Genomic DNA, 27,020 nt, shown 5'->3' on the forward strand with positions numbered 1-27,020 from the left:
AATTAATAGTGGATTTGCTACGACATAGACATTCTATTAATGGGAACTTGAACATCCTTTGCTCCTTCATACAGAGTAATTAACGACAAAAATCAAATCCGTGGAAATATTGCGACATGCGTAAAGGTATTAGGGGTAGTTCGTTTGCGACTTCGCCAGCGTCGTGCAATGCGTTCACTCATAACATCGATCCTCGTCTAGCCTGCAGCGAACCGGCCGTGAGCGGACCGCAGCGCTAGGTTTTGACCGGGAATGGTGCTTACCACCTGGGAGGCCTTGTTGTCCTTCGTTAGAAGATCGTTCAGGCATCGAACCACGATCCCTACGCCTTCCTCGACAGCATTCCTCTCCGATTCTCGCACTCTCCCCAGCACTCTACAGAATCGATCTGGGTGCCAGCGAAGCAGAGCAGCGCGTATCCTCTCCTTCGGGGACTGCTCTGGGGAATGGGCTGAGGATAAGATGAATGCTCCGATTCTCTCAGGAGTAATTTCATCTGGAGTCAACGGAGGAACAAGTAGCGGCCACGGGATATCACGGAATTTTAGGACGATTCCGTCATATGCAGCGGATAGCGCTACCCATCGCAACTCGTACACGTTCCAGGCGTCTATCGTTGCTCGTTCAAGCCTCGCTCGTTCCCTCGTCACTCTCTCCTTCGCCTTTTCGGCTTCCCGCCTTCGCTCTTCCGCAATAATATGTCTTTCGCTGTCTCTCCGCTGGCGAACGCGGGCTTGGATTCGTCTGATTTCGGTTTGTATCAGTCGGTTCTTCTCCTCTTCGCGCTCCCGCATTCTTCGTCTCATCTCTTCTTCGTACTTCGTCCACCTATGCGCTTCCACCTCATGTTCGTATAAAAATTCATCCCTCACTTTATGCCGAAGCTCCTCCGTCTCCGTGGGCTTCATCCAGCGACGCCCCTGGTTTGGCCGACTTGCCAAATGGATCTGGTCGTTCACCCATCGCTCCGTTGGGTTTTCATGTCTAGTGTGCACGTAGTGCTCTTGCTCCTTGACGCATGCTAGCACGTGGGGATTCATGTGTTCCCACTGAACAGGACGAGCGCTCGTATAATCACGTGGGCAAGTCAAATCATCATGTCGTGGAAAGCGTAGTCGGGATGCCGGTGACGGGGAGCTTGGTAGCTCAGCCACTTTGGCGCACCTAACTTGGGCAAGTGAATCATGATGGTGAGGAGTGCTAATTGCTCTGGGGCGGATGTGATGTGTGTAGTCTGAGTCCATCATACAGTCAAGTATTGACGCAGGTTAGATTGGAAGGACGTAAAGATGAGGGTGTTGTGTTATATCTTCCTGTTCATAGTTTTAGACCTGGCGTGATAGACGCGAATGAGGGCGTGTAGAGAGCCTGCAGTATTTGAGCATGTCCTAGTACGTACGTTTGCCTCGTTGCTTTCGCCGCCTCCGGACACGTTGCCACATCATTGGCCCTGCCTGATTTGACACAATCACCGCGTTCTTGGAATCCTAATCACATTTTCCGACATGAACTCCGGGTCTTGACCCTCATAGTGACAATACAACAGCTTCCCTACAAGAGTGAGATCCATAAGTACTCCTACACAGCATAATCCCCTACTTCCTTTACATAGAGCAGAATCCAGAGTCGCTAACATACTCTGCTGAGTCTCCTTTAATTAATGTTGCCTCGAGTCTGACAAGATCTACAGATGGATTGAGAAAGAGAAGCATGGCGGAAATAAACATGCTTACTGAAATATGGATGGGCTTGAGCCTCCCGTGCTGTCAGCCGCTTCTGATGATCATATCGAAGTAATTTGTCAAGAAGGTCCAGTGCCTCTGACGTCACACACTGCTGGTTTTCAGCAGTAACAAAACGTGTCCAAGGCTGTCTTGGATAACTGGGACGAGATATCAGCATTTTAACGCGTGGTAGGCCATGCCACTAACGAGTGCAGAAGGGCGTCCATGTCTGTTTCGAATGGTATGTCATATGTCTTCAAGTATGCGTCAAAACCGTCAGACCCAAGAACTCTCATGATTTTCAAGAGTTGGTCGTTATTGTCTGAACCGCGGAAGAAGTGCTCCTTGCGAAACAGCTGCCTGATCATTAGAGCATTTAAGGAAACAGCAATTGTTTCACACACCATCGAAGCAAGCATACATCCCGTACTCCACAGATCAAGGCTATAGTCGTACAGCTTGTACCCAACGAGCAATTCGGGCGCCTTGTAGTATCTTGAACCGACGCGAATATGATATGCTGTCCCAGGATGATAAAATTCAGCCAGTCCCCAATCAATGACTCGTAGCTGTAGTTTAACTAATCAGCAATCTCATCATGATGGTGCACATGGAACACGCACCTTCCGGTGTCGGTGATCGATCATGACGTTGCCCGGTTTCACATCACGATGCATGATTCCTCGCGAATGAACGAAATCCAAAGCCTCATGAAAATAGTGTCAATAGAAGCCCACGGGCGGGTTCATGAAGTCATGGAACGTACCTTGAGGAGCTGGAAAGTATAGAACTTGATGTCTACCTCGCCAAGTATTGGGTATAAGGTTTTCCACTCCACATTATCCACGTATTCCATGATCAAGCTGTGGTATCGTGATGAAGGGTCTTGAACGACGTCAAGAAGGGCGACAACATTCGGGCCACCAGTTAGGTTTCGCAAAATCTTGATTTCACGGTTTATTTTCTTGGAGGCCACAGGCTTGAGAACCTTGATGATACAGGTCTCAGAGTTTGCGGTATCCAACCCTTGGAACACCTATCGAGTGGTTGGCTAAAAAACCATGAAATACGTCCAAAACGTTCTCACCTCGCTGTACTTCCCACCTCCTACACGATCGACGATCTCGTAGCGTTCGGGAGAACTCCACTCGATGCGGAAATTGTCTGCATAATTTCATGTAGCAGAACTGGTGAAAGGCAACCTGGAGTTTGCTCACCATAGTCATACCACGAGCGTCCCAGTTGTGCATTCGCACCGGCATAGATACGAGCCATGACCTATCCCTCGGGAGAAAGACAAGAACTGGGACTTGACACGAGGCAGTAGATGCGTTGTGCCCTACTGGGGCATCTAGTTAACTACGTAAAATGATTAAGAGTCGTGGACAGCCCTCTGGTTGCGGGAACTTTTGAAGCCGGAAAAGGCTGTTCCTTTACAGGATGCGTACTTGCAACGCTTGCGTTTGGTCATTTGCTTTTAAGTACTTTCTCCAGAATGCATCATGAATTCAAATGTAACTAAAGGATGGATAGATGCAGTAATGATAGTGGACGACATAGCAATAGTGATGTGCAGAACGGTACAGCAGAACGATTGAATATACATGAATGGGATGCGTGAAATATAGAGGGATATCTGATGAGACTGAGAGCAAGCATGAGACACTGTGACAAAGCTCAGTGGTCGGCATATATCACAAAACAAAAATCTCACCGAAACAAGACTGTCATTGTGAACCGTTAGGATCTGGTGTACTGACTTGTAGGTATGCCAGCAAAAGGGCGATGGAACTATTTTGCTGGCAGTACATTGCCAAATCCTTTCCTGACCAGTATTGATCATCCGATCTAAGCTGGGTGTCAGGATCGTCCCCACCATCATCGCTGCTCTCATGAGGAAAGCTGAGGCTATTGCTTTCCGACTCCATCTTTCCAGGACCATGGCGATGGTACACCTTGCTCCGCGACTTCGAACGCGGTGGCTCCGATGGACGGTCCGCACCGAATCGAAGGGAGGTTTTGGATTGGTCCCGGGTATGAAGGCCGGATGATGTGAGGCGCTCTAGTGCATGATCATTCTTAGAAGGACAGGGATTGGGATTGCCCAGGAGTGAGGATGGATTGAGTAGGGTATCTTGCAAGACTTTAAACGCCATGTTGTACGATGCCTTATAAAACCGACCGGTCTGCGGGGATGGCCAACTTATGCCGTAGGGGTGATCAGCAGCTGCGACAGACGCATCGATTTCCCGTTTGAGGGAAACATTCCACTCGTGACGAACGACAGGGTCAGTGACGCTGAACATGTATTTGCGCTTGGTCCCGTTATGATCCAAAAACGCCACCTGAAAGGTGTTGCGCATGAAAGCACGCTCCACTGCTATAGTATAATTCTGGGCCAGGCCAGTATACAGCAGAGCATTCGGACTTGAACGCAGCATGGACATTGTCTTCAGGCCAAATGAGCGCCCCGTCACGCGGAAGGAAGCTTCCGCGGACTTCGCAAATGACAGCACAGGTGGGTCAAACACCAGATCGTGCCCAAACAACTCAATACTGAACTGCGGGTCCGGTTGTGGGATACGGATGACGATTGGCTCTGACTGAACCCGGTAGGTGAGTCGTGCAGGAAGTGGGCGTTTGAAAGTGACGGTGATCTCCGGTGGGCCACCAGACGACGGGTTGCGCGCTTGACACAAGCGCTCGCGACGAATGGAGTCATAGACATCCCCCAATAGCTCGTCTGACAGGCGATTGTCATGACGTCGAAAAGCTTCAAGGAAGTCTCTCGCAGTAATGTTTCTTTTGGGATGCCCCATTTGACCTGGCTCATGAGCGATGGCACCGTGCAGGACGTCGTTCAGCTGCACGATGGCCCTCGCGAAGCGAGAGGCCAAATCCTTGTCATAAGAGATGTGTCCTGCGTTAGCCTCATACCATCGATTTGCGAATGACTCGAGAAGAATGTCGAGAGGACTGACACCGTGGCTACTCCGTTCCGGAATGTGAATGGACTGAAGGAACACCCGAAGGGCTTTGTCCACCCTCAGTCCAATAAACCCGAAGGCGTCAAGGTAATGCTTGAGCACAACACGACTTGTGCGCCGCGACAGGTAATCACCGAGCTGCACCCTGTCGATATGTGGAGTTTTGAACAGAAGCTGCGCAAGTGCAGCAGGATCGTCACGATGACCCAAGCTACTGAAAAGCGTCGCGACTGCGTGATCCGGGTCTGTTGAAAATTGCTCAACAAAGGCTTGCACTACGGGAGTTCTTGGTATGACCCTAGAAGACGGCTCCTCGCGCTCGCTGGTGAAGTAGAGTTGTCGTAGCAGTACAACATTCTTGACGGTGAACTTCCGGTCAGTAGGATTAGGCTTCGTCACTTCGAGGAACGTATCGGATTCTTCAGGGCGAGGTTTAGCAATAACGAGAATGTCGTTGAACAGGAAGAGGAAGCGATCCTTGCAGATATTGGAATTCACGACCTGGAAGACTGGAGAACATCGCAAAAACTTCCGTGGAGGCTCATCAATGGCAGAAAGCCATAGTGGACTTCTCGAACCTCGACCAAGCATCTCATTTAAGCGCTCCAACAGTATACCACCTTTCGCAGGGTAATTGGAATAATGCGAAGAAGTGTTGGACGAAGAAGACTCGGATGTTGTGGGATGGGGGTAGTCGGATAGTGAAGACCAGGGTTCAGGTGTGGTGGACGACGGAAGCTCAGGGGGAGAAGGGGTTGCCGGGGTGGAGGGCACCAGAGAAAGGTCTGTGGCAGAGTATGGCTGGCCGTTGGGCCTGGCGATCTTACTGGCTCGTGGTGTCTTCTGAAGATCGTCATGGACAGAGCTCCCGTTGAGACTAGTTGGGGAGAAATCACCATTTGCCTTCTTCGGCTGGCCATTGCCAATAGAACTAATTGCCACACGCGTTTTATCACGATCAACATCTACCCATTCATCGTGGAGCTCGGTATCATTCTCCTTCCGTAGTCGGAACAGGTCAGAGAGTGAGGGCTTCCTCGAGGCCACTGCAGGTTTCTGCTCGGGGGCAGGCACTGAAGGCAAGTTGCCTACTGGTGACTGTGAAGGTTGAGGGAACAGCTTCCTAGCACTGAGCCATCTCCGGACACCATCTCGGTTGGTTGGAAGGGATTTCAGCATAATGGATGATGGCGAGTGGAGACTGCCGTGCTGGTAGTGGTCATGAGAGGACGTAGAAGCAGACGCAGAAAGCGGTGGGGCTTGAGCCTTGTAGATCTGTAACAGATGGGTATCCGATGTCTGGTGCGATAGCTTTCTATCTCCATTTATCTCAGGAGAGTTAGAAGGGGTATTACTGGATGAACTCGATGGCAGCGGTATATCAGCCTCGACGTGATGCGACAGAACGATATCGGGAGTAGATGAAAATAGAGGTTGACGGTGGTTCCATTGCTCTTGCAGCTTCTTGATCCCGGGGAAAGGCATGAGTTTTTCGTGTGTATACTTTGCTAAAGGATCAGCGGAAGGAGTCATAGGGACGGGAGAAACCCCGTTGCTGGGAGGAGCAGTTTGAAGCAATGAATGTACAGAAGTTGACGCCGAGGATGGTTGACCGTGTGGGTATGTGGCTGAACTGATGCTGTCGTTCTTCTCAGTTTTCGGGCTTGGAAGACTCACACCACTCTCCCGGCTGATACTGGAGTCAGTGTGCTGTCTCCTCTCCCTTGTGGCAATCGAGTTCGTCCGAGAGCGGCGTCCACTACTTGAAGCGCTCCTCGTCAGAGTGTGGACAATCTTGCTCCATGTGCTCCCTTCGCGCCTGGATGGTGTCTCCGCCCGCGCTGTTTGGGGATCAGTCAACTCAGGCTCCGTTGCCACTGGCGACTTTTCACTGTGCATGCAAATAGCTACCGAAAGCCGCTGAGGGTACTGTGGTGAATCCGATTCATCACTGCTGCGAACTATGGAAGCGGTGTTAGGAAGGTTGACAAATGACGAGGGCGTCGGCGAAGTGAGTGCGGGTGTAGGCAAAGGAGAGGTCTCTAATTCCACAACAAGTTCCTTTGAGTCAGCAGATGCGCGAGGTGATGGTTCCTCAATCTTGGGACTATACTCTTCTCTTGGCGACTCTGGAGGCGGACGGTCATCTTCATCTTCTGTGATATGCTGGGATGGCTCCTCCTGCAGCGGTTCATCATCATCCTCTTCCTCTTCTGTCTCTTCATGCACAAGCATGGGTGTTTCTGGCACTGCCGTCAAAAGAGCGTGAGAGGCATGCTAATCAGTGAAAACAAGCGCTGACCTGGCTCTGCCACCCAACTAATTTCGCGGTTGAGACCATCATGATATGGAGACCGTCGGAAAGCTTCCGTTGGAAAAAATTCCTCATCATCCCGATCGCGTTCCTCCTCTTGGTCGGATGATAACGATATCTCCTTATGAGGTCTTGCGAAGGGACTAGATGGGAATCTGGCTTGCCGAGACGGAGTCCTCTCAAGCTGCGAGGCCAAGTATACTGGCACATTTGTGGCATCGGGAGGTGCCGAATCAGTGGAGACGTCCGAGGAATGAGGAAGGCGCGGGGAAATACTAGGAGAGGGCCGACTCGGAGCGCCCGGTAGTCCATAATACGTTGATTGTGGGGGAATCCGGTCTTCGTCATCTGGATCCTCTATCAGAACGCTCTCTCGTCGTTTCCGGGCCGCGTGATCAAAGTGAGTGGGTGGCACCGCTCGCACAGGGGTGGATTGACGGCTGGAGTTGATGGTTTCATTAAGGTTGATGCTTGGCGTTACAGGAGGAGGATATATCGGTATCGGGGGTATGGGAGTGGTGGACGATGTACGCTCTATGTTGGGAGCTAATCCCTCGGGTTGAGGTTGAGGGGTATTGGAACGGTTGGGCGTGGTATTGGAAGTCGAAAGAAGATCAGATTCGTCCGTAGTTGACGCCACTGGAGGATTGATGGACTGGCGTTTTGAACGTCTTCTCGGGCGTCGCTTTGAGGGGCTAAATGGACGAACATCTTCCTCTTCTAGATCCGTCTCTTTTATCATCCTCTTGTTCAGTTGTGCCATCATAAGCCTTCGGGCAGTGCTACGTTCGGAGGTCTCCCCTCCAGACACAGTATTGTTTCGGCCCAGTTTACTGCCCAACGGCTGAGGGGATACTGCTGGCGATGGAAATGTTGATTCCATTAATTCCGTGCCACCCGTAAGCTTTTGTAACGTGTTCTGTAGAGTTAGCATACGGGCAGCACCTGCACTATTTGATCGCTGAAGCCCTTGATGTGACACCAGAGCCTCCAGTGTGGGAAATCTTGGGACAGGAGAAGAAGCACCAGAAGGTAGAAAAGGATTCTCTGCCATTGAGAAACCAGGTAAGATGAACGGAGAAGGGGGTAACGGATGAAGATGAGAGGGTATTGGGGCGAGAATTGAGTGTGGAAGTGGAAAGTATTCAGCTCGTGAGGGTGGCGAATCATCAGGAGAAGAATCGTTGCTGGGCGTGACAGACGTTGGCAAAGGAGACTGGGGAGGTTTAAATTTTCTGAGATCCTTAGAACCCCTAGAACGTGAGCGTGAACGTGAGCGGCGTTTACGGGTAACATTGGACAGCTCAGGTGTGCCTTGGTTTTCTTCAGGCTGTACGTTCGGCTGTGAGTCAAGATTAGAGTCGCGCTCGGGGGGCGTGTCTTGCGATGGATCCTGAACGTCGTCATGCAGGGTTTTCTCCCCTTCGCTAACAACTTCATTATGCATCTGGGGTCGCCTTCCATTTTTCAGTCGTGGTAGAGATGCAGCGCGTTTGAGCTTCGCGACTGCATTGGCGCGTTGTTCAGCGACCGACCCTGGGTCATTCTCCATGCCCGAGCAGATTGCTAGAGCAGAACACTATGATAAGCATCGGTGGACATAAATTTTATGCTAATGTGACTGCGCAAATAACTCACGTAGTTTGTTGGCCGTATCCGACCCGGAAGGTTAGGGTACGCCTCAGTGGCAAGAGTATCTATTGTAGACGACAGTCTTGAGAACTAATCAAAGGGATTATCAATGAAAAAATAGAGCTAGAAACATACCTAGTACTTGAGCTGAGCGCTGAGCGCTGAATGTTGAGGAAGAACAAACGAAGAGAAAGGCTCTAAATTGCAAGAGACCGAATGTGGCGGAGTAGTTCTACACGTGGCTAAAAGCTTCCGGAGACAAGGCTGTGGAATAATATACGGACCCATATGCTACTGTCGATGATCTGTCTCAACTACTTATCTATACTAAGGAGCATCGGCTGCCTCGAGGAGTCAGGGCGACTGTCAAATGGGCTTCTTCAAAAAGAAAAGTGAGGTTAACGCGGTGAATAGTGAACCATGTGCGTAAATTTGACACATCTTCTTGTCGAATTCATCACTATTCATGGTCACCTGCCAGTGTTCTACCCGCATCTTAAGTTTTTCCCAGTTGATTTGCGCACGGAATATTGTGATCTGCATTCCAGGAAGATCGTTCACAACTTCACTCTCATCGATAAGGCACGCACATCGTGCTATGCATCATGTCTCATCTTCTGAAGCATGTAGTAGCAGTGCATTCGTGACATCACTCCACGTTGTCTTCATCTGCGTGGATGCGGCCTTGTGTTTCTAAGTTTTGATTAATCGTTCAAGGCCTGAACAGCCATTATTAGCATGTGCCTCCTGGAGTATAGACTTTGCTTCATTTCGACCTTGTACCATGGGGAAGCGTAGCTTGTTCCATCCGGTGAGAAATACATTGTCGATTATTCGGGCCAAGTTGGCCGCAAAGATCAGATCCATCAGCTGGTGCCAGGCATTCCATATCCGTGGCCCTTCTCATTGGTCGATGCTTCCGCGAAGGAACGTTGTCTTGGCATCTCATAAGCATCTTCGACACGTTTGCATCCCTCGACCTGAAAACTTCCAAATGCAAACTAATATGACTGCGGACTCATCTATCAGTGGTGGAGTACGTGCTCGTCTCCATTACAGTGCAACAGACTCCCTACTCTGACGCGCGAGACATGACTTGATCTCGTATCGCTTTCCAAGGCGACCTGGAAAGTTCGAAACCGTCTCCGATCCTTGCGTACATGGTACCGCCTAGGCGTGACACGGCGCGAAGCTTAGCGGGATCAACGGTACCGCTTGCAGTCAAAACGGACTCTCTAACATGTGCCCGCTTAATGAGGCCTAAGACCAACGTATGCGTGATCTCGCCCGAATTTGGCGGACGAATGTCATATGAATAGAACAACTGTGAAGCGGATGACATTAATAAACACGGCAAATAATCAACGATGCACATGCGTACCTCGCATTCAAGACCGATGGCACTTTCCTTCACCCATGGGGGCCGCACGTCTATCTAATTGAGGGCAAGCATCGCAGTCAATACGTACGCGAGTATGTCACATGAGCCGCAGCCACTAGCCGCGGCTGCTAAACATAAAGGACTTACGCTGGTCGATCTGGTTAAGCCGCTGACGTCCCATTCATCCACATCAGCAGGGGCGTCCACAGATGTGATATTCGCTGCTTCTATAAATGGTTCGCTCATGATGCTTACGGTAAACTGTTTTGTCGCAAGAATATTTTCCCTGGTGTCTTTTGGCTTCTGCGGAGACAAAGAGAAGGAAATGCTCAATAACGGTGGGTTGTGCGCGACCTAACAGCACAAAAAAAATCAATTTCAAGACGTTGGAGAAAATATCCGACGTACCATGGAAAAGTAGCTGTACGGTCAGGTTAGATCACACCGGCCGCCTAAAAATATGCTGAACAAGAACTCACCTGAACGGGGCAAGGTTTGACACCCCATCGGAAGAGATGCTGGACACGAGCGCGATGGGGCGAGGCACGATGCACGAAGTCAATAGAGGATACACCTCCCTGTCAACAGTCCGAGTCAGTGAGATGCAAGCATGTGATAAGGTTAGGTTCGATATAACAGCAAAAACTGCTACCACCAGTACTTGTACCGTGTCACATGAGGCCGCTTACCTCGGTGGTGTGTTTGAGAGGTTCCAAGTCCTCCAGCCTTCCTCTTCTTCTGCTTTCCACGACTTTCCAGGTTCGAGGTCCTCTGGGAGGCCCTGTCTCAGTTGCCAATTGGGGTTTGGTGGGTCTGTGATGCGAAATAAGGCAGCAGAATTGAAGGCCTGTCCAAAGTTCCCGCTGGATTCGTTGCTTCTGTTCGTGGACGAGAATAACCGCATGCTGGAGGAGCCGTAATATTTAAAGCAGAGAGTATGCCCTCTGGCCACTGGACGCGTCGCCAATGTCAGTAGTCGACGATACTTGGCTAGGTCGCTCATTGTTGCTGTCACTTAGGCTACATAGTGCTAGGTTGTGCACAAGAAAGTTCGTTGAAATCAGGCACACAAAAGATTAAAAATAGACTGTTAGTATTACCCGAGACTGTTGTTCTGAGAAGCGAGTCCGCGGAGACTTACTCGCAACTCAAAAAATCAAGATTTTTTTAATAGAATACAAGCAGCTGGATGCTGCAGGTGTGCTGTAAAGCTGTACCACAGTCGATTGTTCTATTGTCACTAGAATGACGCGCGGTGTTTGAAAATGACTAATGATCTTCTTTCTCTGGTAAGTACCAACGGTGCTTTTGAGTGTGAAGTCACATCGACGATTAAGATCGATTCTCACTGGCCATGGTCCGAAATTGGGTTCCACACGACCTCTCAAATTGAACAGATTCTCTGTGTCCAGATATCTTTCCAACGAAAGATGCGCAGGTGAGTCGGAAGCTCTGTCCTAGGCTGCGGATCTAAGACAGTAAGCATTGGACTCTGCGACTTTGTTCCTCATCTTTGAGAACCATTATGACATTCGAGATGAGTTTGCAGCTTTGTCGGAATCCTCTGCAGTGGCTGTTTTTCCAAACTACAACGTAATCTTGGTAGTCTGTCGTTTCTCATTCTCTGCACCATAGTATGCAACGAGACGATTGGCGAAGAGGTAGACAACTTACGATGCAAATCGATAACAAGATACCTTTTCCTATATCGCACCACGTAGTACGTGGGGATAAAGACAAATCTACCAATGATACTGCGATTATCAATCTTCACAGTCCCCTGAACGATACGCTTCCACAGGCCATAAACGATATTCTAGTTTTCTACCATGTCGACCGCCATGGACGCAATGCCAGCTGGGTCTTACGCATATACTGACACACTCAAGGGTGTTTACTACGGACCTAAGTGCGTCGAAACCGCACTCCCAAAACTTTTGCACACTCTTGGAGCCAAACGAGCGCTTGTCGTCACAGGAAGGTCCCTACGCGACAAAGTGAGTCGACGCCCTTCGACGAATGAACCAGCTTCAGCATTGACACAATTGCGTAGACTGACGTGGTGGCAAGGATTGAGAACATTCCTGAAGAAATATAATGTCCTATGGTGCTACTTTCTCGGAAATAGGGGAGCATACTCCGGAGGCTGGTATCGAGCAGGGCATCTTCAAACTTCGTGAAGTCGGCGCCGACATCATAGTATCTGTTGGTGGAGGCTCTCCTATCGATGCATCGAAGGCGATCATTTTCAGGCTGCAGCAACAAGAAGCACAAGAAACCCCTGGCAAAGAACCCGAGTTCTTGCCACAAATCGCAATACCAACAACCCTGAGTGCAGCAGAGTACAGGGTAAGAACTTGAAACGGGATAACTTTTTGTCTAATCTAGATATGCTAGATTGGTGCAGGATATACCAACAAGCAGGGTGACAAAGTAACTGTCAGTCATCAAGAGCTTGCTCCGGCAGGCGTCATACTAGATGCAGAGCTGACTCTTTCGACACCTGAGCAACTATGGTAGATTACCAATTCAATCACCCTCCGTGTATGCTAATTGTTTCTCAAAGGCTTTCTACTGGGTTGCGTGCGCTGGACCATGCAGTTGGTAAGAAGTCATTTATCCACAGTGTCCCGTATTTCTAACTACAAGTCTGGTACCAGAGAATCTATATAGACCCGGAGTGCCCCTACCGCTGAAGAAGCTATGTTATGCTGCGATCGCCGATCTTTTCCGCTTCCTCGTTTTATCGAAGAATGACAGCAGAGATCTGGTTTCAAGGCAGAGACTGCAAGTTGCGGCGTGGATGAGCTTATGGCCGCTGAAGGCTGAAAAACACAGGTAGGCTATTTCACGCGGGGGATTACTTACGGTTCAACTATTTTTTATGAAGCTCGATAGGATTATCACACACGCTTGGTCACAAGCTTGGAGCAACATATGGAATACCGCATGGCATCACCTCAGTCAGTAAAACTCCGGAGCCCGCACATGGTTTTTTTTACCACGATCTATTTCTAGTGCTTGACGCTTGCGTCGGTGGTCAACTTACAGGCGGAAATAGCAAGCCAAGAAGACAAGGAGTACCTTGCTGAAGCCTTATTCTATCTCAGAGAACCATCAACTGGGACTGTCGACGGAGATGTCAGGAAACTATCGTCCATGATCAACAGGCAAGTTTCTTCTGTCACCTGTCCAGAATGAGTTCTCAGTTTTCCACAGGCTTGTGCAAGAACTTGGGCTGCGGAGGACCCTGAGCCAATATGGTGTGCCAACAGGTGATATTGAACAGATCGCCGTCCGTGCAGTCGGCCAAGAGGGCGAAGAGTTGCTCTCAAAGGTGAAGATTCTTTTGGAAAGCATCTACTGATGAATTCTGCTCGTGATCGGGTATTATAGACGCCGCAATGTAAATACATGCATTAGTCCTACTCAATTCTTATGTTTACCTCTTGCGACGCCTCCTTCGAACAAAGGAATATAAATAAAGAATTGAGTGGGATACTTTTCGTTTAGACAGCTGGAGAAAGATAATCAGCGAATCAAGGAACGCAATATTTCTCTCACCCCGATTTCGACACAAACGTCTTGCAGCAGAGCAGCCCTGTCGCAGGTTCGCGCAGCTGTGTGGAAAATATGTCCATACTTGTCGAAGGAAATAGAAAGGTGCGTCAGCGGAGCTGTCCCGGCACGTACATTGTGCATGAATAATTTAGAGATAAGACTCATCGGTGGAGGAACTTGCTTCTTGATATCGGAGTATGGTTTTCCAAAGGAGGGCCCGTCAAAAATCGCCGGCTGCGGTGATTGATCCAGTATAATGATGACGTTGCTGGAGCACCTATCACTCGCCGTGATCGAGAGGCATTCTCCGACTTTTGATGAGTAGTAAGAGGTAGTCGGTAGGCAAAAACGGTAGACACGTTTTGTAGATCTATCATCTTGAACCATGATTAGCGTTTGCGGAAGAAAGAAGGGTTCTTGCTTAGCCGATATAATTATAGGACTCTGGGCGCTGATCAGCATGGTGGTTCGGCCATAAGCGGAGTCACTGGCAGTGCGTTTCTGACTATACCTGGCCTACATTCATATGTGTATCATTAGGCCGTCTCTCCCTTGCGACAAGTCCGGGCATGAAGGCAGTTGTGAACTTTGAGCGTTGCTTCAGGGCTGTTCACATTGTTCCGTACACGGCGGTAGGCGCGATTCGGATAACGGCATTTCCATACGCAAACCTTTTGCCTGTTGCCTCCCGGTATTTTGCAAAGGGGTATCTACGGAGTAGAACCTATCATTCGGACTTTTCACCAAGTCACAAGGTCCCTACTCTCTTGTTTATAGATAGTCTCAGGCGAGTAGAGACTGAACAAGGCGCATCCAGACTGACGTGTTGCCAGGTCATCTACGTATTTATCTACAAGGCACCTTGGGATGGCATACCGACGATCAAACTCGACTCAGCGGGATCCACAACGTGAAGAAATTAAACAAACCGGCGAAACCCATCACAATGATGCTCATGGCAAACATTCGCATTCGATCTTTCACTCACATTCGCATGACGAACACGACCACGGTCATGATGCAGAGCAGATAGTACAAGCGCTTCAGACTGCTGGTGAGCTGTGATTCTGTGTCAGTCGAGACGTAGCTGATTATCCCATAAGGTGACAGAGGCAGTCGAATAACACTCATAGGGCTGTTTGCTAACATAGGTTTGACTGGCGCCAAAGGGCTTGCTGGCTGGTATATGCACTCTGCCTCATTGCTAGCAGATGCCGGCCACTCCATGAGTGGTCCGTGACCCCACACCGTGGCCCGACCTTTCACACTGACATCCTTGTTAACAGATCTGCTCGGTGATCTTGTAGTCTTGTTCTGTTGGAAACTGTCAAGAAAGCCACCCTCGGGACGTTACCCATATGGATTCGCCAAGTTCGAGACTCTCGGGACAACTACTGTATCCTTACTCCTCATCGGAGGAGCACTGGGCATCGGCTTCCATTCGTACCACCTGCTCGTGGAAGCACTGGCCACAACTGTCTCCAACGTTCCCCCGGGCCAGCTTCATGACCTCCTCCAGCAAGTCACGTCTGTTGCTCATAACGTTCCTGCCATCGGGCACTCGCACGGTCATACTAGTGTCCTCGACCCCAATGCAGCCTGGTTCGCTGCGGTCGGCGTTGTAGCAAAGGAGTGGTTGTACCGAGTAACCAAGAAAGTTGCCGACGAAGAACATAGCCCAGTGCTCTACGCAAATGCTATTCATCATCGCAGTGACGCGTATTCGAGCGTTGTTGCCTTGTTTGCAATTATAGGATCGTGGTTATTCCCTGCATTACCTTTAGACCCTATAGGGGGTGAGTGATAGCAATTTTTGTCAGTTCCTTTTTCTACACCTCTCATTACCCTCTCCAGGACTCCTTGTTTCCTTTGTTATCCTCAAGCAAGGTTTAGACCTCTTTGGAGGTGCATTTGCCGAGCTTACGGATGCTGGCATCTCGGCAAACTCGCAACGAAAGCTGCTCCGCGCACTAGATCCTCTTCTTTCCTCTCCATCACCTCCATCCACCTCTTCTTCTGGCAACGGACTCCATGCAACCACTGAACTACTCGCTGTTCGACATCTGAGAGCTAAGCGTGCAGGTTCTTTGATTTATGTGGACCTCACAGCCGATGTGCCGAGCAATATGTCAGTCTTGGCCACATCACAACTAGAAGTAAAGATCTTGCGGACCTTGCAGGAGGCGCGGAAGGAGATCTCAGAAGTTCGTGTTAAATTCCACCCTATTGAGGATGCTCCTCGGAGCTGATGGAATTCGTATGCATGGACGGAAATTGTATCATCGATCTAGTTTTTTTATGACACTATCCACAACATATACTTAAGCGTGGATAGTTGCAGCTGGTTGCGTCCACCCAGACATCTTCTTCGATGGACTGGTTCCGGCTAGGGGTAAGTAGTATCGAATCATATCAATCCAGGATCCCTCACATTCGGTGTAAACGTTAATGCTCTCTCATCATTCTGGAAGGGCTGTCCTATGCAATGTTGCAGAGGAGTTGCGATGCAAGATCCTTACTTTTATTTCATACAATGAAATTATATGCTGCGCTTTATGATCTGTTTGAAGCTTGCCAAACGATTTACAACATGGTCAAAAACTCTGTTGAGCTGCAATACGCCACGACCCCCAACATGTTGCAAGAGATCCTTGATTATGCAGTAGGAGGAACTCGTGTCGTACGAAGAGTTTCCCCCCCTGGTTTTTATGGGTCTTGGATACATATGAACAACATCCCCCCGCTGTAGCATGCAGTATGGGCAAGGTAGTTCGGGAACGTACGGTGTCAGCAGACTTCACGGAGGATGTGGTAACATTCCTCTCTTACGTAGAGGTCTGTTCACCCCTGCATTTGTCCCAAATATCTTCGTATCACATTGGACGAGGAGAGGTTATTATATTCCCCACCCAGAGACACGAATGATGATGTGACTCGTGTGAGTGTATATTCGCATGTCGAGCGATCATCTCTTTGACTAGGAGCAGGAGATTGGTATGGCGATCGTTGACATGTAGTCGTTTGCGACCGGTATCTATCAGTGTTCCCTTTACAACGCCCACCTTGGGGAAACAACACGGGTGGATGAACGGAGGGGGACTGTTTATGAAATAGAGTCTCTATGGGGAGTCAAAAAAACTGTAAGCCTAGCCCATGTCGGGGGATACATATGTCCTTATATTTGGATCTTGGGTTCATTTTGTGCATGGATGTTTGGGGATCGAGTGAACGCGTGTGCGTGACTGTTGCAACATGTGCGCTGTGACAAGCGCGTCGAGTTAAGGTTTGACGCGCCTCCCATTTAATCCATACCACAATGAGCGAATTGGATCTCAGATTGTCTACAGCTACTGCTCAGGACACGGGCTCTTTCAGGCTTCTGGAACTTCCTCCAGAGTTGTGCCAAATAATCGAGTCTGCCTCTGATAAGTTTCCTAGGTCGGTGATAGCACTTCCTCTCGGCCGTGAGCTGTCTGATTTGAGATACCCAGCCTCTTCATCAAAGGGCACCCTACTGAGGACGCAGTACTATGCACATCAGACAAGACATACGCCGTCCGCTCTGTCGTCCTGTCCAACACCGTGCTGGTCGTGACACCCTCCAGATCGGATCCAGATGGGACCGTGCACATCCGAGATCAATTGCACGAAATCATGGAGCTGACGCCTGTGGTACCGAAGCTACACAAGCTTTCGATCCTGCTGAGGGACATGGAATATGACGAAGGAGATGAGGATAGACAGGTGGGTCAGCATGCGATGTACACGAGGCATATCGTCTCATCCTGTTAATAAGGCAACCATGCCAACATATAGCTATGAGCAAGCTCGTAGTGAAATACAGGCCAGCGAAGCTGAGTTTTCCCGGGGTCTGAAGGAGAGACGCATCCTCAGTCCTCGATGGTAAGAAAAGACCCCTCGTGATGGCCGTCGTCGAATTAATATCGTTCCAGGGCAACTACGGCCCATAGCCCCGGCGCATCTTAGCACCATCCTCGAACTCCTGTTAAACTACTTGATATCCCTGTCCCTCTCACACCAAGCTGCAGCAGTCGAGGAGCTGGCATCTGTACTTGCTGATGAGCATGAAGTACCCCGTGCGGTATCGAACCAAGTCATCTCCTGGTTTGGGGATGTAAAGGAAGGCCTATGGAAAATGGACGCAGATGCAGTGATCAGAGAGCTCGGAAGTAGGAATTCTCAGACATCATAGGGTCTTTTTTTTCTTTTTTGTCACTCCTGGCGGATATCTAATGCCAGACACCAGCACAACCCAATTTCTGAGCACGAGTTCCTCAAGAAATGGAAAAACGTAGTAGGGGATACTTTCGAGTCTTCCGTAAAGCTGTCCCTTCTTTCGGTGCGTTGTCCCGCCACCTCTGAGCTGAACTCCAACGACATGATACACAGGGAAACTTTCTTCGAACCGTGTCCTTGTCCGGAGATGGCATGACATTGACCTACTTCTCATCTTCCGCATTGCCAGTTGATCCAGCCGCACGATTCGTTGAGCTATTCCTCACTCGCCAACGATGGAAACACGAAGAGATCGAGCCCTTCTTATTGGACATTGCTGTCAATTCCAAGGAACGAGATAAACTGCTCCTCAAGCATGCTAGAGCACTAACAGACACCGATGGGGTATGGTACACTGCACGAGTAAGTTACAACAACTGAAATATACGCTTGTGAGTCTACGGGAGGCATGTACGATATCATAATATATACTGTAAACCTTTGTGCAGCTAAAATCATCCTTTCCATAAATCATGAGACCCCGAGACGATCACTTCCTGGCTGATGAGCGCGTTTTCGTCTTTGACCCTAGACTTTTGATGGGCGAGGGATGATAGTCTTCATCATCATCTGAACCTCTCCTCTTCCGCTTCGTGCCCGTCGACGTGGACACAAGCGCATGTAGTGGAGAGCTCATGTCCAACACTTTCAACCCAGCCGGACCAGTGATACTATCAACGTAGCTCCACATGGCCTTTCCCACAACAGTGTTGTTCCGTACATCGCGGAATTGTTCTCGTATCCGTAAACGCATATGAAGAAGGGCATTTGCCCTGTCTTCATGGGTGTGGTTTCGAAGGACGAAGAGAATGACGCCTGCAGAGCATAGGTTGAGCATATAATTCACTTGTACAAGATGGGGCACCATACCAACGAACACAAATTCAACAGGCGCGACGCGCTTGTCAACTTGAGTGAAAGCAATGTTGAGCTCTGGTTTTGTCGCGATGTACCAGAACTCCGACAGTACGTCATTAATTTGACCCATGAACGTTGATGAGGGGTTATCCACCCGCTTTAGCCACTTTTCCAGTTTCTGGGCTGTGGGGATCAGCTGCTCTGGGAGGCCATCACAGCAATAGATAAGCTGCGCGATACATTGGAAGTCTCTTCCACGTGTAGTGTCCCACTCAAGGACGCTGCCTAGTCCCCTATTGTCTTCATTTACATGACGCAGCTCGAGGTCCGCGATCCAATCAGCCCATGGCGACGAAATTGCTTGAAGTTTCTCTGAAAATGTCCGTCAGCATAAATCGCCGCGTCATTAAGGAGGCACAGCACCTGCCGCAGTCAATGTCACACCGAGCTGCACACGCTGGAAAATTTCGCGCTCGATTTCTGGAGCTAGATTATGATATTCAACTGCAGAGAAACAAAGGTGAATAAGTTCAGAGCAACGGTGTAGTCGAAACACGAACCACACGTAATTCTGGTCTCCGCAAACCGTCGTTTCCACTCCTCTGGTATTTCTAAGCGCGTGTTTCTCTGCTGCTCGGAACGAACGAACCAATAGCTCTTCTTCGTGCGTACGTCTCGATCTTTGCGTTTGACAGTTCAACATGAAGACTGGGTGACGTCAAATATTAAACTCACGAGGTATCTGTTAACGCTCGCGTAGCGTAAGATACCAATAAAAGCCTTGGTGATCAGAATGAAGCACTCACCAGGCCGTCAAGAAACTTTTGTATCGACGTCAGCCTTTGTTTTCCGTCCACACAAATACGAACAGTCTCCCCATCTTCATCTTTGGTCACGGCGAATATGACCGGAGGAATGTAGAAATTTCGGAAAATGGAGTCGATGAGCCCAATCTGCTTGCTCTCGGGCCAAACGACGTCTGTGCACCATCCAATTGTTCACTATGGTTCAATATTTGTGGTCGTTGTTTAACTTGCCTCGCTGATACACCGGGTTGAGGTCAATGTAGCCCTCGTGTATGTACCCTGAAGTCAAAGTATGTAAGAGTACGCCATGAGTTGCGTGTTAGCCGACGCACTGTGCAGCTCTTGCGCGGAGTAGCTCATCGCGGACGGCGGCGTCAATGCATCCCTTATTTTGAACGCATTGGGGTCCTCGTTATCTGACTGATAATCATCTTCAAGCTCGTCGATGTCTTTTTCTTGTGCTGCGTTCAGCTCGACCATGGTTTCCGAAAAGGAGCGTGGCGAAGTTGGCGGACTTGTGCCGGTCAACTACATAAGCTTTCAGCGAACACATATGTATATGATTCAGTCAGCCGATCAACGGAACGAATTTCGCGAAATCATATCAAAGCAATTCGTTGATTCTCGAAGCAATGCGCGAGCATTAAAAATTGTGTGCAAATGTAGTATTTCGGTAATAATGTATATCTACTATGAAGCAATTATAAACCATAATGCATGCAGGAGTCCAATGGGTATGAGGTTGTATCATGAACGGTATCCATCATTTCCACTGCCAAAACTCGTCGTCGTCGTCATCGCGGAATGGATCCTGTGGATTCTGGGCTAGCGTTGCGTCCGAGGAAATCGAACGACTGTGTTCGTGAGTTTGTTCAAAGTCCGGCTCCTCCTCATCTCGCATCAGCCCCGACCCCTCTCCTGTGACACGGCTCGTATTTCCAGCTGCGTGCACGCCTCTTGGCGTATGTCCCTTACCAGCTTGGTCGTCCTCGTCCTCGCTATCATCCCCTAATTGCCATAGTACTGCCTGATCCTCCCGTTCTTCCTCGCCTTCTTCTGTTCTTCTCAATGCTTGTTCTTCGTCGTTTTCGTCGTCCTCGCTAATACGATTAACCTTGGAAGAGGACCGAGCAGCCCTGCGAGACGACAAGCCAGACAGCGCAGCGGCAGCAGATACACGAGTTGATCGTTCAGGTTTCTTATGCGTCAAGAGGACCACACCAGAGATGAGAATCATTATTGAGGCGAAGATCAGGAAGAGTATCCAAGGCTTGTAGGAGTCGACTTGGTTATTGAACACTAACGAATCCAGAAAACTGTGTTACAAGTAAATATAGGCGTAAGTGAAATTGACCGTAGGAGAGATGGACATACCCAGTTGCAGTATAGACGCCATAGAAGACCGGGACTACCAGAGTGGAGTCGTAGACCTTAAGTCCACGGTTGAGACAGATGATTTGAAGTACAGCCGTGATCACGAGTAGAATGATCGTGAATATAGGAGCTAGGTGACCGAACTGGTTTCCGGGGTTTTCGTGCGAAAGGCTTCCAGTGAGTAGCTTAACGCTAATTCCAAGTCAGACAACGCCGAACTTGAACAAATGAACAAAGTAAACTGACGTGGCCTTGGCGAAAACCAAACACCCTCCAGCAAGTCCACCTCCACAGCACGCCCAGCCAATTCCGAGCACCCATGCAACTTGCTTATCATCCTGAGGTGCAGTCCACGTCTCTAACTTCTCCTTGACCCATAGCATCCACGCATTCCAGTTATTCTTGACTTTTCCGAGGAAAGTAGTACTCGATGTGGGAGACCTCCTTGCGCTCATGCCTGCGAAGGGTTCTGAGTCCAGGTCTGACCGCGCAGCAAGGACAGCATCGAGCGAATTTGCGAAAATGAGGACGAGAATGAGCGCAAGCGACATGCAGAAGAAGAATCCAAGCCAACCACCACGCCGCCATAAAGCGGTGAGATGGTTGACGTCCGTTTCCGTGGACAAACCACTGTTGATAGCTCCAAAGGCAACGATACCGATGACGCCCAGTACTACGATCATCGTACCCTAAGTCTGATGAGCCATGCATGCAAAGGGGGCGAGAGGGAGCTCACGTAGATATCCGTTTGTGTAACTGGTGTACCAATTAAAAATCTAGCGAACAAGAAATTAAAGATGAGAGATGTAGATCCGAGGGGGGCAACATATTCTGAGCGAGAATTCGTCAGAAAGGGGTAATCTGAGAGAAAAAGTCAACATGCCTGCCCTCATATAATCCAAGGCGAGCGTGCTCCCGATGAGCTGGGACAATATATATAAAACCATGCCTAAGAGCCATAGCGGTCGCAGCCAGTCCTGCCTGCGGGCTGACTTTGGAATGATGCTCGTGCGCACCTGCAAATTATCAAGATAAAGTTGAGTCGTGGCACGAGACCACTCACATGATCCAATTTCGTGATATTCAAACCAGCAGCATTCAGAATGGAAGCAAGCAAAATAATTGCCAGTCCTATTATGAATGCTACTACGGGACTTGCATCATTTGCAGAAACGAGGTCGCTGGTGGATGACTCTGCTGCAGCCTGGACGATAGTACTTGTGGGAGTCGGGACTGAGGTCACCAGTGAAGCAGGTACTGACTGGGCCATTAGGCGCTGAAAATAAAGGTGAACACCGGTAACGCGGTCGTGGTACTTCGAATTCGATTAATTCGTGACCTTTGTATGTATAGGCTGACCGTAGCAAGTACGACAACCCGAAATGTGCCAAGAGCGAAACCTTCCGTGTGATTGTCCTAAAATAGGTTCCCTCCGTCACGCAGCTCTGATGTAATTTCTTGGTCATTGACCACCACAATCTAGACGTCGAGCTCGTCGTCGACCAACATGGAGGTCATCATATCTAAGCTCAAAGCCAAAGCAGAGACTGTTCCAGATAATGCTTTACTTCGAGACACCATCTCATTGCTGACAGATTTACACCGCAACCCAGCAATTGCTCAGCGTATCACTTGGGATGGTCTCATCCGGGATTTCGAACGGTTACAGGATGAAGGGCTATGGGAAATATCCGAAGATAATACAAAACTTTTGCATACGCTGCGCAGTTTTGTGAATACTAGACTAGACGGACCCGCTAGTGTTATCTCTGGACCTTCTCGTCCACCGGTTCAGGGATCTTTCTCGATTGTCTATCCAGATTCTGCAAATGCACCGTCTCCTCTCATCCCCACATCCGATCCAGTAGTGCTTCCCCTAGAGCTGGTAGAAATTCTTAACCGCACATACTTCCATCATTTGCTTGCTACAGATCCAAAGCGCGTTGTCCCTCCCGGCAAGTCTCTCGTTTCAATGTTGTCTCATTCATCCAAGGAGGGAGAAAATGTTGCAAAACCTACTTTACGTGACAAGGTTGAGGATCTTGTACATAAAGCTTTCTGGGACGAGGTGCGGACCTCACCTGCTTTGCATATTTTGATGTCTGAGGGCTCTCTAGGCCATAGAATCACTCTCGAATCCAGAGCCTTCTTATCAGCTACCGCGCATTAAATTGTTGTACCACGACCTCCTCATTGCACTAAAACCTCTTCTACCACCTCGGCATCCTGTCATCATCACACTTTCCTCACCATTATCTCCGACGTCTTCCCCGTTAGATTCAGCTATTATGCATCTGCGTGAAGTTGTAGTGTCTCTGCGCGCGCGTTGCGCGCCAGTCCAGGACCGAGAGCTCGATGACCTTCTTCATTCATTGGACGAACCTCCGCCCCGGTCGTCGCGTCCTACCTCACTAGCCACGCTAGTTGCAGAGGCGGTGAAATCCATACTCAAGATCTCGGAGATGATGAAAGATCAGCTCTCCCAGTTTGTGCTTGGAAGCATGACTGAACAACAGCTCCAGTCTGCAGTGTCTAAACAGGCGAAGGTCAAAGAACGCAACATCATTTTGGATCTTTGGAAGCATTACCGGATAGAGAGTAACTGGTTGATTTGGCTTTTAAGTTGTCAACCGTCTTTTCAGGTTAGCGGCATCGCCGCTGAGCTGCGCTTCAAGTGGATTGTGCGACTTGTACAGGCGCTAGGATCATCGACCCCTATATCCTGTAGATTGCCCACTAGAACCTTGTCTACCACAAATCCCGGGCCTCACGTGGCGGAGCCTCCTGATCCCTCGCCACCGTTCATCGACAACTCCCTTCCACCGATTTTTTTCTTCTCTGTTCGTGCGCTACTAGAAATCCAGAACTATCTACAAGCACTCGTGATCGCTGCTTCTCTACGCACCTTAATTCGTGCGCCTCAAGGTGCGCAAGCGAGCGACGCGATGAGCTTCATGGAACGGATATGGATCCTGCTGAAAGCGGAAATCATAGAGGAGCCGGGTTCAGGCGACACAAAGCTCGTGCATCTCGCAGATGAGGTTGTTCGGGCCCGTCAGTTGGATGGTACCATACTCTCCGCAGAAGAAGAGACGAGGCTTCGCGCAGCAGTTGCACGCACCCTCAACCCTGATGATGCCGTGTTTATGCTACTGCAGAAACGGGTACTGAAAGCGTTGGTTGACACACTTGCGCATCAACGGTCTGAACCCAGACAAGCTGGAACACCCCCCAAAATGCAGACGGGGCACCACGTCAAACGTGCCGAAAAGCGGCCTCAGCTAATGATAGTCTTAAATCCAGAGGATTTTGATGCGGATCACAATGCGAAGACGCCTCGATTGTCAATTGGCAGGGTTCAGGGTTTTGAAGACAAGCATTTGAAGGAAGTTTTAGAGGAAGTATTTGCGAAAGTAGATCATTGCATTAGGTGGGTGGAGGGTATTTGGCAGGATGTGCTTCAGGGAGGGGTCGTCGATCGTGAGCTCGCTGTCTAGCTTTGTGGAACATAGCGACAGATATGGAGCTGAGCACTTGAGAGGTTCACCCGCGAGCAGGATGGCGATCTGGCGGAAAAGTCTCAGACCTGTTGGAAGTTTCAGCCTTCAGCTTCAACAATCGGGTATCGGCGTACGTTGCAAAAAAGATTATGCTGTTGATGGTCGCAGCTGGAGCCTTTCAAAACCTTCGAATCAGTGTGGTAAGTAAACTCTTGCAAGATTTTTGTCAAGTCCGTCACGGTTGCCGTACGCGTACGGTTCTAGTAATGTCAAACAATTCTACAGATTCTAGTCGTTAGTTCTAAAATCCTCAACCACCAGCTGCAAGGACTGCGAAACGGATCACTGAGTATTTAGTCATACTCACTGCGGTGATGGGCCTGTTATCTACCCTCCTGAAGACATTGTTCAGCAAGGTACCAGTCTTACGTTTACGTTGCACTTGTACTGAAGTACTTAGTGGCGTGCCGAATAGTCCGCGGCACCGGCATTTGCCATGACTGTAATAAGTTGGGGCCATCACATTGATGCTTGATGCAGTGTTCTAATTCAGATTATGTACTCCAAGTCTCAGATTTGTACGAAATTGTAGCGTTACCATGACATACATCATAGTACACCGCAAAACACGTAATTTATAAACCAGACACCGACCGAAAAGGATAATTGGGGTGTGCGGCAGATACGAGCTTCGGTTAATCTGAGCAAATCCCGCACAAAATAAAAATATATGCGTCATGCACCACTTTATGGGTCCCGTTTCATGGTCGCAAAAAAATCGTGAGTAAGAGGTCGTGGCAACATCAAAATTAGTTAATCTAGAGATGATAGACGTGTCGACCCCTGGTTGTTAGTTATGTGTAATGGCACTTGTAATGCTGATATCTTGAGACATATGTCGGTTGGATGTGAGCTTTATGTATTCACGATGTTTCTGCAATGTATGTTGTATATGCTAGGAAGAAGAAAACCCTTATAAGCAAGAAATGATCACTATCAAATTACACCAGGATCGAGGCAAGGCAGCCATGAAGACACGATAAACAAGCGTGATGTTAAAACAACATTGAATTAGGAGTATTCACAACAACATATCCTATGTAACCACGGCCGAGTCTAGCATTACGACTTGAACATGATATGCAGTTTACGCTACGTCAATCAATACCAAAGGTTCGGGATGAAAGAGCATGGCGTGAGTACAAAAGTCGGACCATATCTGTGCCAGTAAGTCTTCCCTACTTTGATCGAGTCCACCCACAGCTCCACCCTCGAGCCAGTGCTCTATGAACTGGCCCTCAAGGGGAATCCTTGCGTCCCATTTCGGCCACCTGCCATTTGGAAAATCAGGGCAAGCACCAATAAAGGCCAACCAGAAGGCGTCACGGCCCCATGTCCAATATTGTGAATCCTCCGGTATAGTAACCAACCAGAGCTGGATCTGCTCCGACAGCTGGGACCAATGATATGAATCTGTGGGATTGAAATTGTGCGGCAACGGAAGAAATGGGATGGGTATATCAATGTTGTCGCAGGATAGCGCGTTTCCACTGTCGCTCAAAACATTAGAGACCTGAAATTATAATTATTGAAGTTGTTCAATAAATAAAAACAAGAGAAGGTCGTGCTCTCACGTCGTCAAAAGATAAGGAACACCCAGAGTGAGGGTATCCATCCACAGAAAGAGCTTCTAAGACTGGCATCGTGAACGATCTATACTCCTCAGCAATCGAAACAGATATCTGGATGGGCTAGAAAAATAAGAATCATCAGCAATTAGTTTGAAAGGGGCAGGAAAGCGAAATACAATGACACTGCGAATGAGGTGCCTTGGAAGTGCACCGGAAAAGCATACACCGATACACAAAGGCTGGAGGGACACATCTTGCATGTCCCGCGTGCGGATTGGAGGGTAAAAGGTTGAAGTTTGAACCGTGCAAGGTGTCATGGCACAGTTGGTCGCACTTAGAGATTGATAGGGATTTGAATTGATATTGGAGGACGAAGGTCAATGTGACATGGTTCGTTGAATTGTGCATCAGCACGTGATCAAAGATCAACACGTGATCAGTGGACTTGTCGATCGTGCAATGTGCGTCAATCAGACGCTCACCGACATCGACCAGCAACTGCCAGTATGGATAAATCACTTGTTGATGGGACAAGTAAGTGTTTCAAGATTTTATCAAATGAGCTTCACTTACATTTACAGCTGTGAAATATGTCAACACAGAACGGTCTCGTGTCATGTGCATGGTCTGCCCTCAGTATAAAGGCACATTCTGGACAATGGACCGGAGCCATCTCAAATCTCACTGCGAGGCTGCTAGACACCGCCGACATGCTGCGCTTCAACATTCTGGGAGAACGTGTATATCTAAACCGTTTCCTTCCATACGCACACATACAGCCCAGGATACTATCAATACCTTCGACATGGATGTCGTACACAGACCTTTTCAGGGTGAAACAGATGACGGCCGACATGACCCAGAGGACACCTACCATGACACTAACAGCGGGCAGCCGGTAGCAATGTCCGTTGAAGAAGAAGTCCCGCTGTCAACACTTTGGGATATGGAATGGG

General features: G+C 49.1%; 11 protein-coding genes across 11 annotated transcripts; 4 read left to right on the forward strand and 7 right to left on the reverse strand.

Annotated features, from left to right (window-relative positions):
* Window positions 1-1,435, reverse strand: EDB91DRAFT_584443 (uncharacterized protein). The gene is made up of 3 exons (XM_041327784.1): window positions 1,400-1,435; window positions 264-1,331; window positions 1-202 (listed from the first exon to the last, which is right to left on the reverse strand). The coding sequence occupies exons 2-3, from the start codon at window positions 1,245-1,247 to the stop codon at window positions 179-181; spliced, it is 1,008 nt and encodes a 335-aa protein (XP_041174853.1). The 5' UTR covers window positions 1,248-1,331; window positions 1,400-1,435; the 3' UTR covers window positions 1-178.
* EDB91DRAFT_1146528 (kinase-like domain-containing protein) lies at window positions 1,398-3,162 on the reverse strand. Its single transcript, XM_041319241.1, has 8 exons — window positions 2,942-3,162; window positions 2,812-2,888; window positions 2,491-2,760; window positions 2,348-2,431; window positions 2,129-2,293; window positions 1,932-2,080; window positions 1,734-1,882; window positions 1,398-1,684 (listed from the first exon to the last, which is right to left on the reverse strand). Exons 1-8 carry the CDS (start codon window positions 2,997-2,999, stop codon window positions 1,605-1,607), a joined length of 1,032 nt encoding a protein of 343 aa, XP_041174854.1. The 5' UTR covers window positions 3,000-3,162; the 3' UTR covers window positions 1,398-1,604.
* Window positions 3,163-3,168: 6 nt separating this feature from the next.
* Window positions 3,169-8,944, reverse strand: EDB91DRAFT_584674 (uncharacterized protein). Its single transcript, XM_041327787.1, has 4 exons — window positions 8,793-8,944; window positions 8,664-8,739; window positions 7,014-8,604; window positions 3,169-6,960 (listed from the first exon to the last, which is right to left on the reverse strand). The coding sequence occupies exons 3-4, from the start codon at window positions 8,575-8,577 to the stop codon at window positions 3,452-3,454; spliced, it is 5,073 nt and encodes a 1,690-aa protein (XP_041174855.1). The 5' UTR covers window positions 8,578-8,604; window positions 8,664-8,739; window positions 8,793-8,944; the 3' UTR covers window positions 3,169-3,451.
* Window positions 8,945-9,409: 465 nt separating this feature from the next.
* Window positions 9,410-11,079, reverse strand: EDB91DRAFT_1146539 (uncharacterized protein). The gene is made up of 6 exons (XM_041319242.1): window positions 10,728-11,079; window positions 10,518-10,616; window positions 10,447-10,459; window positions 10,186-10,392; window positions 10,039-10,092; window positions 9,410-9,981 (listed from the first exon to the last, which is right to left on the reverse strand). The coding sequence occupies exons 1-6, from the start codon at window positions 11,039-11,041 to the stop codon at window positions 9,730-9,732; spliced, it is 939 nt and encodes a 312-aa protein (XP_041174856.1). The 5' UTR covers window positions 11,042-11,079; the 3' UTR covers window positions 9,410-9,729.
* Window positions 11,080-11,888: 809 nt separating this feature from the next.
* Window positions 11,889-13,583, forward strand: EDB91DRAFT_1296752 (alcohol dehydrogenase IV; the record flags this gene model as incomplete). Its single annotated transcript, XM_041324927.1, has 9 exons — window positions 11,889-12,035; window positions 12,092-12,100; window positions 12,172-12,387; window positions 12,436-12,554; window positions 12,605-12,642; window positions 12,699-12,876; window positions 12,929-13,001; window positions 13,057-13,208; window positions 13,258-13,583. The coding sequence occupies 9 exons, from the start codon at window positions 11,889-11,891 to the stop codon at window positions 13,403-13,405; spliced, it is 1,080 nt and encodes a 359-aa protein (XP_041174857.1). The 3' UTR covers window positions 13,406-13,583.
* Window positions 13,584-14,072: 489 nt separating this feature from the next.
* On the forward strand, window positions 14,073-15,966 carry EDB91DRAFT_584449 (cation efflux family-domain-containing protein). Its single transcript, XM_041327785.1, has 5 exons — window positions 14,073-14,386; window positions 14,433-14,653; window positions 14,703-14,831; window positions 14,886-15,395; window positions 15,454-15,966. The coding sequence occupies exons 1-5, from the start codon at window positions 14,169-14,171 to the stop codon at window positions 15,846-15,848; spliced, it is 1,473 nt and encodes a 490-aa protein (XP_041174858.1). The 5' UTR covers window positions 14,073-14,168; the 3' UTR covers window positions 15,849-15,966.
* Window positions 15,967-16,915: 949 nt separating this feature from the next.
* On the forward strand, window positions 16,916-18,276 carry EDB91DRAFT_1238392 (sister chromatid cohesion protein Dcc1; the record flags this gene model as incomplete). The annotated part of the gene is made up of 6 exons (XM_041321705.1): window positions 16,916-17,037; window positions 17,091-17,343; window positions 17,396-17,492; window positions 17,553-17,770; window positions 17,867-17,963; window positions 17,984-18,276. 6 exons carry the CDS (start codon window positions 16,916-16,918, stop codon window positions 18,274-18,276), a joined length of 1,080 nt encoding a protein of 359 aa, XP_041174859.1.
* Window positions 18,277-18,330: 54 nt separating this feature from the next.
* EDB91DRAFT_1296764 (uncharacterized protein) lies at window positions 18,331-20,039 on the reverse strand (the record flags this gene model as incomplete). The annotated part of the gene is made up of 7 exons (XM_041324928.1): window positions 18,331-18,711; window positions 18,766-19,125; window positions 19,177-19,257; window positions 19,314-19,413; window positions 19,560-19,732; window positions 19,791-19,838; window positions 19,892-20,039. The coding sequence occupies 7 exons, from the start codon at window positions 20,037-20,039 to the stop codon at window positions 18,386-18,388; spliced, it is 1,236 nt and encodes a 411-aa protein (XP_041174860.1). The 3' UTR covers window positions 18,331-18,385.
* A 128-nt stretch (window positions 20,040-20,167) lies between these two features.
* EDB91DRAFT_1146559 (uncharacterized protein) lies at window positions 20,168-22,304 on the reverse strand. The gene is made up of 6 exons (XM_041319243.1): window positions 21,997-22,304; window positions 21,817-21,949; window positions 21,670-21,764; window positions 21,180-21,622; window positions 20,934-21,125; window positions 20,168-20,875 (listed from the first exon to the last, which is right to left on the reverse strand). Exons 1-6 carry the CDS (start codon window positions 22,201-22,203, stop codon window positions 20,323-20,325), a joined length of 1,623 nt encoding a protein of 540 aa, XP_041174861.1. The 5' UTR covers window positions 22,204-22,304; the 3' UTR covers window positions 20,168-20,322.
* A 69-nt stretch (window positions 22,305-22,373) lies between these two features.
* Window positions 22,374-24,927, forward strand: EDB91DRAFT_1146564 (uncharacterized protein). The gene is made up of 4 exons (XM_041319244.1): window positions 22,374-22,999; window positions 23,049-24,519; window positions 24,568-24,712; window positions 24,801-24,927. Exons 1-2 carry the CDS (start codon window positions 22,441-22,443, stop codon window positions 24,428-24,430), a joined length of 1,941 nt encoding a protein of 646 aa, XP_041174862.1. The 5' UTR covers window positions 22,374-22,440; the 3' UTR covers window positions 24,431-24,519; window positions 24,568-24,712; window positions 24,801-24,927.
* A 653-nt stretch (window positions 24,928-25,580) lies between these two features.
* Window positions 25,581-26,381, reverse strand: EDB91DRAFT_1250850 (uncharacterized protein; the record flags this gene model as incomplete). Its single annotated transcript, XM_041323272.1, has 3 exons — window positions 25,581-26,006; window positions 26,068-26,184; window positions 26,241-26,381. The coding sequence occupies 3 exons, from the start codon at window positions 26,379-26,381 to the stop codon at window positions 25,581-25,583; spliced, it is 684 nt and encodes a 227-aa protein (XP_041174863.1).
* Window positions 26,382-27,020: the final 639 nt, after the last annotated feature.

The sequence above is a fragment of the Suillus paluster genome, assembly GCF_016628075.1.
Source record: "Suillus paluster strain FC165 chromosome Unknown EDB91scaffold_47, whole genome shotgun sequence".
Lineage (NCBI taxonomy): Eukaryota > Fungi > Basidiomycota > Agaricomycetes > Boletales > Suillaceae > Suillus > Suillus paluster.